The sequence below is a fragment of the Triplophysa dalaica genome, chromosome 11 (assembly GCF_015846415.1).
Source record: "Triplophysa dalaica isolate WHDGS20190420 chromosome 11, ASM1584641v1, whole genome shotgun sequence".
In the NCBI taxonomy this organism is placed as follows: domain Eukaryota; kingdom Metazoa; phylum Chordata; class Actinopteri; order Cypriniformes; family Nemacheilidae; genus Triplophysa; species Triplophysa dalaica.
In genome coordinates, this window is record NC_079552.1 from 16,725,767 (window position 1) to 16,738,324 (window position 12,558).

At 36.6% G+C, this 12,558-nt stretch overlaps 1 protein-coding gene across 5 annotated transcripts in view; it reads left to right on the top strand.

Annotated features, from left to right (window-relative positions):
• Nucleotides 1–12,558, top strand: part of col13a1 (collagen, type XIII, alpha 1) — an 85,704-nt gene that overhangs the window by 28,653 nt on the left and 44,493 nt on the right. For all 5 annotated transcript variants that reach the window (XM_056760304.1, XM_056760308.1, XM_056760306.1 and 2 more), the window contains exons 3-4: nucleotides 2,513–2,520; nucleotides 8,088–8,114. In XM_056760304.1, the coding sequence (XP_056616282.1) occupies nucleotides 2,513–2,520; nucleotides 8,088–8,114 (35 nt within the window). The remainder of the gene's footprint in view (nucleotides 1–2,512; nucleotides 2,521–8,087; nucleotides 8,115–12,558) is intronic.

Below are 12,558 nucleotides of genomic sequence, written 5' to 3' on the forward strand. Positions count from 1 at the left end.
TTGGGTATTTTCAGAGAACAGTTCTTGTGTGACCACACATATCTTTTGTGCGGGTTGACTACCGTCCAGCTTTGCATTGTACCGCACAGCGCTTTCACGCCTTGTTCCGCAAGTCACATGTTGAGAAAATGTCCCGCATTTCGGGTTCTTTAACACGAAACTCACGTGAGACGCTTGTTTGCGCCATTGTTTATAACTATTTTACATTGCCGTCAAAGCAGTCCGGTGCACACAGTCTCCAACGAGCTCATACAACCCAACTATGTTTTAAAGCCTGACTTCTATCCAATGTTTGAGAAGAAGGCCGCGATTTCAGTCATAAAGAGGCTGCGTCGTCTGTCAGTAGATTGGGTGGCGATCCTCCCATGTTAACTGTGTTTAGCCTAAAGGTTATGGTTAGCGTATTCAAATAAAAAATATTTGCAAATAATGAAAAGCGGTATTTCAAAGAGAAACTCTTTATCATTATTTGTTTGTTTTAATTCTTTTAGTTTTTTCACTTTTTGAAAAGATCTTCAAATTGTAAAACATGATGACCCCGCGTATGATCTTTGCAAAAATTTTAAGAGACAGTTTAATTGAAATCGCCTTAAATATGTTGTAGTTGGAATTGACTAAATAAAAAAAAAAAATTATGGGCTAAAAGGTAGAAAAAATTTATAAAAGTGTTTCATTCCGTTATTATATCCCAGTTTCACACTTCCGTTCAGTGGTGTCACACACAAATGGATTACCTGTCCCACTTTGGTTTGTTGGGTGGTGGTCACCCTACTTGTGTGTGTTGTTCACTTGTCCTTTGATATATCCCTGCCTTTAGGCCTCAGGTAAGACTTGCTGTCTCAGAAGCTTTGATAAATGCTGGCTCTGATTTCTACCCAAATACAGGCTACTCAAAACAGGAAAGGAAAGAAAAATGATGGGCCCATAGGAGAGGTTTGTCATTGCTGTGACTACACCATTACTTAAGACTGCCACAGTTAATACGCTTGTCAGACTCCATTTTAGCTTTGAGGTGTGAGCTACAGACTCAGACCAAATGTAGGTATTCTTGTCGAAGAGATGGATTGTGTTTGCGTGTGCTATTTCTCTTAAAGTGGACTTTACTTACTTGAAGCCAGTGGGTTGGGTCTTAAAATTGATCTCAGATCTGTTTTGATGTTCTGACTTTTATTCTTGTAATTTGTGTTTTTTCGATTTTTAACGTTCATGATGTTACTCCTGGCCATTACAAACAGAGACCATAATGCAACCGTAGCATTTTCATTCTCTTCGGGGTGAGAGGTTTGGAACCATTTATGCTTCCGGCCTGACAGTTCAACAGTTCTGTTACGAATTGCTTTGAAGGATTAGTTTATTCTCGGATGTGTGTCCACACAGAACAGATAAATAAGACCTAAAGGAGACGTTCCGGTTGATTGTATGTGACACAAGCAGAAAAGAGATTTTCCACTCTTTCAGTTTCTTCCTGTCCTTCCATGGTAGAGGTTAAGTTGTTGAGTTATGATCTCTGTTCTGCTGATTTTGTTTTGGGTAAAGGATTCAAAAAGAGACCATAAATTCTGCTAAACTAATCGGTGTGCCTATATGCAACGCATGCTTTATATAATACTTAACATATGGCTTTCAGAATGAGGTGAACTTTATTCTGAAGAAACAACTGTTGTTGTTTTCTAATGCTCTGTGTTGCACTTAACTAAAAGTGTAACATAGGAGGACTAAACACATTACTTGGATGCAACCTTATGACTGGTCCCACATGGAATCTGAGCCCACAATTTCAACCCCCCCTCCCCCCATTCACAAACTTTTACACACTCCCACCCCTTGTGTCTTCATTAAATATTTCAGCGAGAGCTTTTATCTTTAGTTAATGTTTCACCACAAAATTATGCAGATTTTCCCAAAGAATCAGCAGAAAGAGTGTTTGCAGATTCTGTCCGGGCCTATTTATGGCTTTGTTTCCGCTATTCATTACACTGCTATTGAATCAGTGTGATTAAGCATTAGTTATGCAGGAAAAAGACAGTTTGTGTGGTTGAACTGGTCGCTGTCGGGTTGGGTTCTCACAATTTATCTCTTCAGGCAGTCTTCCAGTGATGTGGCTCATTCTCCCACTCACTTCTCAGTGGTCCTCCGGTTGGTGGGATGCTTGTTCATCCATGTGCCATAGATCCCACCGAGAGCTTTTAGGTCCTATGATCTATGAAAAATATAAACAGATTTATTTATGACCCCAACCCATGACGCACTTCATGAAACGACCTACGGAGAGAGGAATCAAATGCTGAATTCATGGCTAAATGTATTCATCTGTTCAGTCCAGGCTTAACATGTCTGCCAGCTAACTCATTTTGGAATCACTCAGACTTTGGAAATTTCGACCTCACTCATTTTATTTTTCCATTCCTGGCAAACTAGGAAATGTCTGTTGTGTGTTTGCTGTATATAAATGATCCAAACAAGATTTGTTTTGCCATGACTAATCTCTCTCTTTCTCTTGTTTGTCTTGCAGGACCTCCAGTAAGTACACATGGTGTCTCTGTTGACCGGATTGTGGTAATGTGACCCAAACTCTGTGGCTTTCTGTGTGTTTTGAGAGTGTGAAAGAGTCTTCCTTGAGTCCTCTCATGCTGATTACATCATTTCCTTCATATGAGTAAAACATTCCTTTGCATAACACTTTTAAACATTCCTGTCAGAGCTTGTGTTTCATGATAAATGTGATGTGTGTACTTTTTGTTTAAATATGTAATTGTGTTCAAATTAATGCTCAAATAATTTCCTAGCCACCCCAGCACAGTGACATTGGATCAACTAATGGTGTGAGTTTGGCGCGGGACTATTTTTTGCCCAACCAATTGCAGATAGTGTGACTCTTTTTATTTAGTTATGAATTGTGTTTGGAGACACAAGTGGCATGATTTTATCATCTACATTGGTTGCTTTTACAGTGTTGGCTGTTCTTGAATAGTCAGAGTTTGCACATACACTTCTTATCCAAAGTCATGACAGTATTACTAGACACTTTGTGTTCAGCTCAATATATTTTTTGAGGGGTGATGTTGAAGAATGAGACAGTAGAGATAAACAAGGGGGGAGACCAATACAGAGGTCGGAAGAGCAGATTTTGTGGTTGAGTTGTATAAAATGAGGTGCAGATGGACAGAAAGTGTTTAATGAAATACAAGCATACCCCATAGGCAAGGAGAAAAAAATATATTTTGAAAAAATATTTGATACTGCGTTGAGTTTGGATTCTTACTTTATCTCAGGAGAATTATCCTAGAAGAGAGTTCAGTTAAAGACCTAAATATTCATACACGTGTATCTCCTTTAGTCTTGAATCAAGCAGTGTGTCAAACTTGTATTTAGAAATGTCAATAAGAACTTTAAAGGGGTCATATGACACGGCTAAAACGAATATTAATGTTTGTTTTTAGATGTAATACAATGTGTATACACGATTTAAGGTTCAAAACGCAGTAATTTCCACATACCGTGCATGTTTGTATTTCTCTTTCCCCCGCCTCTCTGAAATGTGCAGATTTTTAACAAAGCTCATCACTCTGAAAAGCGAGGTGTGCTATGATTGGCCAGTTAACCAGTGTGTAGTGATTAGTCGAAAACTGCAAGTGCGTGACGGAAATGTAACGCCTCTTACCATATTTGGTTTCCGCATAAAATCAAACAACATAAGGTAAAAAACATTCTGTGAAAATATAACCTTTTATATCTTGAATATTGATAAATCCATGTAAAAGTTTGAAATCATGGTGATATTAATGCTTAAAATCAAACTGGATTTCACAGACAGGGTCACATTTATAGTCTTCCAGAGAAATGTATTTTTATTTTTTTTAATTAAAAGACGCTTCCAGGGCCTGGATACACATTTATGCACGAACAAACATATGCTCTCCTACACCTGCTCAGTGAAAAAACTTAAATCAAAGGCAAACTATACAAACTTTTTATAATAAGTTAAAGCAACTTTCAAAGATACAACCAGTTTGTTAATCAAATTACTCTAAAACTCTTAACAAATAAATTAATTTGTACTCTTTTTGAGTTGCAATGTTTGTAGATTCTAAGTGAATCTTATAAATCATGTCAATCTTAACACAGGTTTAATGATTTATTGCCAGCCAGCATCGGCATGACTTTAATATCAATTTTTTTGTTTGGCAGTGGAATGAGCGAGTCTGGCAACGCTGCCGTCTGATCAATGTTCTCCTGAGCGTTTATTTGAGAACAGAGCCATTATGGTGCCCAGCGCTGCGGGATATAGATTATTCAAAAAAGCATGTTAAGATAACACTCTTACAAATGTGATTGCTGAACTGTGCAACTTTAAATTGGCCCTTTCCTGTTCGAGGAAAGTGAATACTTTAAAAGGTTTAAATGCATAATAGTCTGTGATTCTTCACAGGTCACCTCACAGGAGCACGGCCCTTTGGCCTCTTTTGAGGTGCAGCTAGTGCAACCCAGCCTTTAACAATTAGTTGTGACAGGAACCATTCAACATTGACAAGAAGCTTGCCTCTGTCTTAGTGTGTGTTGATAACACACCACTGCAAGTGTGCATAAACCTACAGCTTTCCTGGGGCTCGGTGGTTAGAGCATGGCGCTACCAACACCAAGGTCATGGGTTCAATCCCAGGGATGGGATTGAAGTATTGTTTCTATACTTAGAATAGAAACAAATGTAAAGTATTATGAAATTTTTGGATAAAAGCGTCTGCCAAATGCATAAATATAAATTGAATCACACACAGAATTTTTTCTTTATGAGAATGTTAGTTACTTTATTTTACATGCATGACTTTCCAATAATATTTACTATTTTAAATCAATATGTAAATCTAGATATTTTCATTTAAAATATTTGAGATGATTCATGAGAAGTAGAGCTGTCAAATCGATGAAACGCAATTCCAAAATAACGTTTGTGTTTATATAATATAATAATAATATATACAGTATGTGTGCATTTTTATTTATATGTGTGCATATTTATAGGAATATACATTCATATACAATCATACATGTATATATTTAAGATCAAGCAGTATTTGTAATATATATATATATATAGAGTATATATATTTAAATATAATTTATGTTATGTTAAACACACACACATATATACATAACATAAATTTGTAAATATTTGTTATACTGTTTATACATGAAAGTGTGTTCATTTATATATATATATAAACTCTATCTATATCTATACACTCACCTAAAGGATTATTAGGAACATCATACCAATACTGTGTTTGACCCCCTTTCGCCTTCAGAACTGCCTTAATTCTACGTGGCATTGATTCAACAAGGTGCTGAAAGCATTGTTTAGAAATGTTGGCCCATATTGATAGGATAGCATCTTGAAGTTGATGGAGATTTGTGGGATGCACGAAGCTCCCGTTCCACCACATCCCAAAGATGCTCTATTGGCTTGAGATCTGGTGACTTTGGGGACCATTTTAGTACAGTGACCTCATTGTCATGTTCAAGCAACCAATTTGAAATGATTCGAGCTTTGTGACATGGTGCATTATCCTGCTGGAAGAAGCCATCAGAGGATGGGTACATGGTGGTCATAAAGGGATGGACATGGTCAGAAACAATGCTCAGGTAGGCCGTGGCATTTAAACAATGCCCAATTGGCACTAAGGGGCCTAAAGTGTGCCAAGAAAACATCCCCCACACCATTACACCACCACCATAATTGCATTAATGAGAAATTGAACAGGTGTTCCTAATAATCCTTTAGGTGAGTGTATATATATATATATATATACATTTAAATATCACAGCACACATATTAATTATATAAATAATAGAGTCATGTTTTTTTAAACTGAAATATATATACTGTATATATATTTTGTATAAATATTGCTAATACATTTTTGATTAAAAAAAAATATTCATTCCTGTTTGTCTGATTACAAACTGACAGACAATGTACATCTGAATAAAAAATTGAGGCAATACCATGTATTTTAATTACCTGTTTTGTTACTATAATTAAACTGAGGTGATTTATTCAACTCAGCTCAGATTCATTCAACATTTTTTCCTAATACAACTTTTTGTCGATATTATTTGTATTAATATTTGTTTAATTTAAAGCTGCTATGCAACGATGTAAGTTGTCAAAAGCCTGGTAGAAACTCTATAGAAATAAATAAATATTAGTTGAATGAACAGATGTGATCAACCAAATATATAACTGTTTTCCCTAAAGATGTATTTAATGAACTGCGCCTTCTGTGCACTGAATATCTCTTACCCACGCAATCCCGGCCTTTAGGGCAGCGGTCGCCCCTGTTTCCCTCTGGGGACCTCCTTCATTTACCTAGCAGCGCTGTGGCCTAAATGATATCCACATGTACGCCTGCTACCGTGGATCACAAATGAAGTGCTCTTCCGGTGGGTGAACTCTGACCTCAACAGACTCTCCTTCGGGCAGCGTGAGAAGCCCGGCAGGTCTCGTTTGCCTGCTCCCACTCAGCATCTGGGCCTTCACCCTAGACCTGTTACTCATACCTCAACACATTCATGCACACGTGTAGACAAACTCAGTCATACACACCGCCATCCTGCCATACACACTCCAGATCTTTCTTATGCTCATGACAGCAGCTAGCACACTAGCTCCTGATCTCAGAGTGCTGTGACATCCAGCAGACATACAGCTGTGACACAACTTACGGCCGTCACTTTCACACATGTGACTGACTAGATCTTTCCCACACACTTCACTTCTCACACTTCTACAAAAGTACAGCCAAAATGGAAGATTATTTGATAATTTACTCATACTCATGTCATTCTAAACCTGTATGACATTCCCTCTTCTGCAGAACACAAAAGATATTTTGAAGAATGTTGGTAACCAAAAACATTGGCCCCCATTGACTTCCAATGTATGGACATTTCTCAAAATATCTTCTTTTGTGTTTCACACAATATATTGAATTTTTCGGGGGGAACTATCCCTTTAAGTCTTTTGCGAGCAATCTTGGTTTTCCCCCAGGCTGTAAGGTACACTCAAGGCTATTGGCTGTTTACAAAAAAAAATGCTCCTGTTTCAGCACAAAACAAATCACCATAAGGAAAGTAAATGATGTTCTTCGAATCATTTCACGGAGTCTAACATTTCCTTTCTTTTTTTATACGGTCTTATTCGGTCTTTTTCAAAGAGCACATGCAGAAGATAATGGCACGGATGTTTTTGTCTGTCTGCTATAGTTTCCTCCCCTGGGCTGAGGCTTGATATATCGCTTCCCTCTCCATACGGCTGGCCAAGAGGAAGCCAACAAACACACGCTTGTACGCGCTTCTACAGACACGTGAAATAAGCCGTGACTACATGATCAGATAATGGAGGTGGTCTTAACTGCAAAGATCTTTCATTGAATGAATAAGCAGCTGTCAGGTTTTAACCATTAAGTGCGGTGTCTTTAAATCTCTGATGAGAAGTAGAAAAGTAGCATAAAGGAGTACTGTGCAGATCATTTGATTTAAACCAGAGGGATGTCCTCAATCAGCTCTTACGTGAAGCGTGAGATGTTGTGAGATCAGGTTAATAGAGGAATCCCCTGCCAGCACATTCAACTGTACAGTATGTTTCATGCATGAAAGAGCCTCTGATTGAACATCTTTTTTCATTTAGAGAAGGACTTTTCTTTGTTCATGGCATATGATGGAAAATGGTTCAGCAAATATACTGAAGTACACTACTTAAATATCAATTTTGATCAATTTGATGGATTGTTTCTTTAAAAAAAATTGTTGTACAAGCATTTGATGCTGTTTACATTTGTGGAATGTTTCTTTACTTTGTTTGCGAAATGATATCTTCAGGCCTTGCCATAATAACATTTAACGTTGGATCTGGAAAAATATTATTGAATATTATTTTTTGCATTGATTAAATCCCATTTGGGTCATTCTAAAAATTAACGTACTGAATCCTTGTGAATTTTATAATGGCGTGATGTGTTTCTTTCAATCAATAATGTTGACTGGTTCTTTCTTTATTCTTTACCCATTTCTCTCACCCCTTTTCTCAGGGTCCACCTGGACGAGCTGGCTTTCCGGTAACTGTCTCACTGTTCTGTTGTCTGTCTGTTGCACATAAAACAGCTACTGTTTAAAAGCTAAGAGCATGTCATAGATAAAGGCACCTTTTAACGGACAGACTGGGTTTATACAATCAGTTTATTTAAAGAGAGCATATGTGGTTCTTTATTTATCTTAATATTTTTCATCAGTAGTGTCTATGTATTATGGGCTTCAATGATCTGAGAAAATACTAGAATATAAAGGGGAAATTTGCAACATTTTTGGTTAAAAAACAAAAAACAATTGAGCTATGAGGAATGTGTGAAATTCCAGTTTGACATCATTTGAATTTAACCAATGAAAAGAAACCTTCTTTTCAAACAGAGATGGTGATATTAAGGCATGAGCTATGGATTGCAAGTTTCATTGGACAGTATTTGAAATTTATAGCTATTTATGCTATAAAACGTAAATTTAAAAGTATTTTCTAGGAGTACATTTGTGACATTGACACCCTTGTTTCCATACCATGTGACACCATTATTCTGCGTTTTCAGTTTAATTGTTATCATTTTTTGTAAAAACTTTTAAATTAAATTGTGCAAATAATTGACTTTAATCTATTGGATTCAGACTTTTGGATCCCACCGAACCATATAAGCAAAGCTAGGCTTAGTGTCAATGGAGAAGTCTCTTAATACTGCAAATTAGCACTTTGTATATATATCGTATGATTGTATTCTCTCAGGCTCTTTGCCGTCTGTCTGAATCCACTCTTCTTAATTTCTGCTGTAATTCTAAAATGACTCACCAAAACTCAAAAACATCTGTTTTGTATTACGGCATGTTAGAAGAAGCCCCTCTTATATGTGAACTCTGCTCCTGCCTGCCAATTATAACCTGCAAACTCCCGTCACTCCTGACAGCTGTCCTTGTGAAAGTTAGCCATAAAATCCAAAAAGATGGAGAAACAGAAGAAACAGCTCGTTTTTAGCTCTTTTTTCGTTTAAATTGTTGACAGGTTTGGTCAAAGTGTGGATATTATCCCTGCCAAAGTTTTTGATTGATTGCAATGTCAGGAAATTAAATGAAATGTAGTATTTTGTTAGGATGAAAGAGCATGGGGTGGGTGGCAAGTTTTTTCTAAGTTCAAATAAAATGTGTCCAAAAGATTAGGTCTTCCAAAAATATTGACATTGGCGTGCAGGCTACTTTTTAAACTATTAAGGGCTATGTGTGGTTTGTACAGTATGTCTGTGACACATTCATATATACTGTATATATATTAATAAGTCAGAAAACATATTATCTTTGAAGCGCAGACTTATTCATGTTCTTAATGATTTTTCATTTTTATTCTTTTAATTCTTCAAATTGGTTTAGAGACATTGAACCCCCATTGCCCCCATAGAACAACTCCGCTGAATATTTCCAAACAAATTTTCGAAAATAAATGATTCTTTCTGTGAACTTAACTTTTGTTCACAACAGTGACATTGATATTTACAAATTTTCCCTAATTGTCCAGTGAAATCTTCTATTGGCTGACTCATCTGTAAACTTTGCACTGAACTTTCATTTTACAGAGTTCACCGCCCCTTTTAAAACACAGCAGCGGATATCTAATGCTCGACTAGAGACGTCTAAATACTTTTGCCCCTGACGATCGGTGAAATTCTTGTGATGAAGTTTGAGTCTGATGGGTGGGGAAAATGTGTTTTCTTCACACACTTAAGAGTAAAAAAAGAAATATACCTAAAGTTCCTCCAAGTATGCAATTATTTAAAGGAATAGTGCGTCATAAAAAATTAGAAGCTTCCTGTTGTTTTTATGGAACACGTAGGTCAAATAAAAATGTAGGTTAATTTTTAAATATAAACACTAGTGAGACTTCAAAGATTCAGACTAGATAAAGATCATAATTCAACAAACATTTTATTCATATTTAATCGAAAGATCCTTAAAATTGTCTACTTTTTGGTTCTATGGACAAAATAAAAGCATTGGTATAGAACAACATAAGGGTCATTAAATAATGTCTAAAACATAATTTTTCAGTGAACAATTTCGTATTCATTAAATTCTTAATGTGAATTTTTGTAAACAAGTCCTGTCTAGTTGTTGATATTATTTTAGTCATACACTAAACATGTATACCATCCATACTCACATAAATGTAAAGGAAAGCCATATTTACAATTGAATGGGATTACGCTCTGTTTGTTTTAAATCAGCACCTTGGACAGGGCATTCCTCAAGCATCATCCCTCTTGGGACATTCTGCAGTAAATTGAAGTTTGAAGTACAATCAAATTCACACTTCTAGTATGACATCGTTTGTCTTAACATACTATAGCGTATCACATTGAAATCTAAGAATGTAGACGCTTCCTAGAATAGCTAAACACTAGCAAGTCAACAGCCATACGTTCAGGGATTTAGCAAAAGTTAATTTGCTTTCTGAGTTATGGTGGGTTTGGCCAGACAGCACCGTCACCCACCTTCTCTTTTCCATTACGTGTTATTCGAGTGAGTCGTCAGCTGGCTGTCAACACCCGCTGCCCCTGTAGTACACTGACCTGCCACGTAAGGAATGCAAATAAAAACAGCTGTAGGAACGGACGACTTTCCATTATAAGTCACTTCATTATGGCAAGGGTTTATAGGTACATAGTTTGTTTGGAGCATTTGTTTGAGAATGCTCAGTGAATAGACCGATAGATGGTGAATTCTTGTCATAGTAAATAATATCAAATATTGAGATTTTGTACAAATTCACCATATGTTTTTGGGAGTTTCTCCATCATTGAGAGAGTGCAGTTGGTGGGGTGCTCAAGTGGGGATATAATAGCCAATTATGACCGGATAGAATTTATAATTGTCCAACATGACCGTCCGCTCCCAGGCTGCTGTCTTATTCAGTTACTTCATCTTTTATGGTCAGCTAGCGAATATGATCTTGTTTCCTTCAACATAAGATGGAGCTGGAAAAAGCTGACCTGTGTTAACCTCATATACAGTTTATACTGTATAATTGCTATCGAAACTTGCTGCTTGTTTCCTTCTCTGCGCTTTATCTTTAAAACCTTGCGTAGTTGATGGCCTTTGATGCCGACACAGTCTTTGGCATGTTTGCTGCTTTAGCATTCATTAAGAAAATGTTTGGGAATAAAGAGCGTTTTGTCACTTAGTGGTCAGCTTAACTTTACTAACTTTTGTGTACGGAAAGCCACGTACAGTAATATCAACAAATGGCTGAAAAGTGCATTGAAGTTAAACTTAGATTAGTTACTGTAAACTGTAGATATGCAATCTGTCAGATTCATTGTTTCTGACTTTCCTTTTGGTTTTGCATCGACCACTAGGGAGACAAAGGATCAATGGGCATTCCTGGAAGAATGGTGAGTGAATTTGTACTAAGCCCAAGTAGTCTGTACTGTATATAATAGTCATCAGTTCATAGTGGCATGCCATCGAAATCATTTATGTTTAAACCTTTTAGCTGTACTTTAAATGAATGGCAAGGTGACACTTTGGCACTGATTTATGCCAAACATATGAAAGTCACATTAAGTGAATAAGCACATCATATGAAATATTCAACATCAATGGGTGTGTCATTTTCTAGTTCATTCTGACTGTTTAAGCACTGACTTCCATCCAATTTTTTATGAACCGTTTCGGCTTTTCAGCAGAGCTGTGTAATATAAACCAATAACTAAAGCCGATAAATGTTGGCCACCAGTCTATAGAAAATAATTCCCACTTCATCACAGCCATAGTGGTCAGAAAAATGTCTGCCTGTGCAGTCTCAAATATTTCACGGCCCCCCGGTTGCATGCAAATAATATCTGAAGACCAGAGTTCTTTCTGGCTCAATTTAATGAGAAACACTTTCTAGTTAGTACTCAGTGTATTTGTTTTGGCTGCTTAGTTATCTGAAAATGCTTTACTTGTTCACCTTTAAATAGAAAATAGACCGCAAGGAAGCACTTTTTCTTAACCGGTTACACACTGCATTCTGAGAAGCTAAAATGTGCAGCGAAACCAATGGAAGAAATACTCTAGCTATATATCTAACAGCCAGAGAGTGACAATACATGAACAAATACAAAATGAGAGAAACAGATTTGAAAATTCAGACAATCCCCAGTCCAGTTGCAAGCTAATTTACATTAAGCATAATTTACAAGCTATTTTTTTGTAATATTTGTGCATTCACAGATACTTTTTAGATAAGTGCAACATAATGCATTGCAAAAGATATCAGATTTCACCTAAATCCATAAATATTGCACCTGTTTGTTTATTTAGAAATCGTATAGATGTCCCACTGGAGCAACCCAGCTACTCTTCTCTACTTTTTTCAGCAAGACGCTGATAAAACCCCATTGTCCTCAAATGGGGACATTCCAAACTCTTGACCCTTATATAGTTGCATACTCTAAACTCAATGTCTAATGCTTTTTCCTGAAAAAC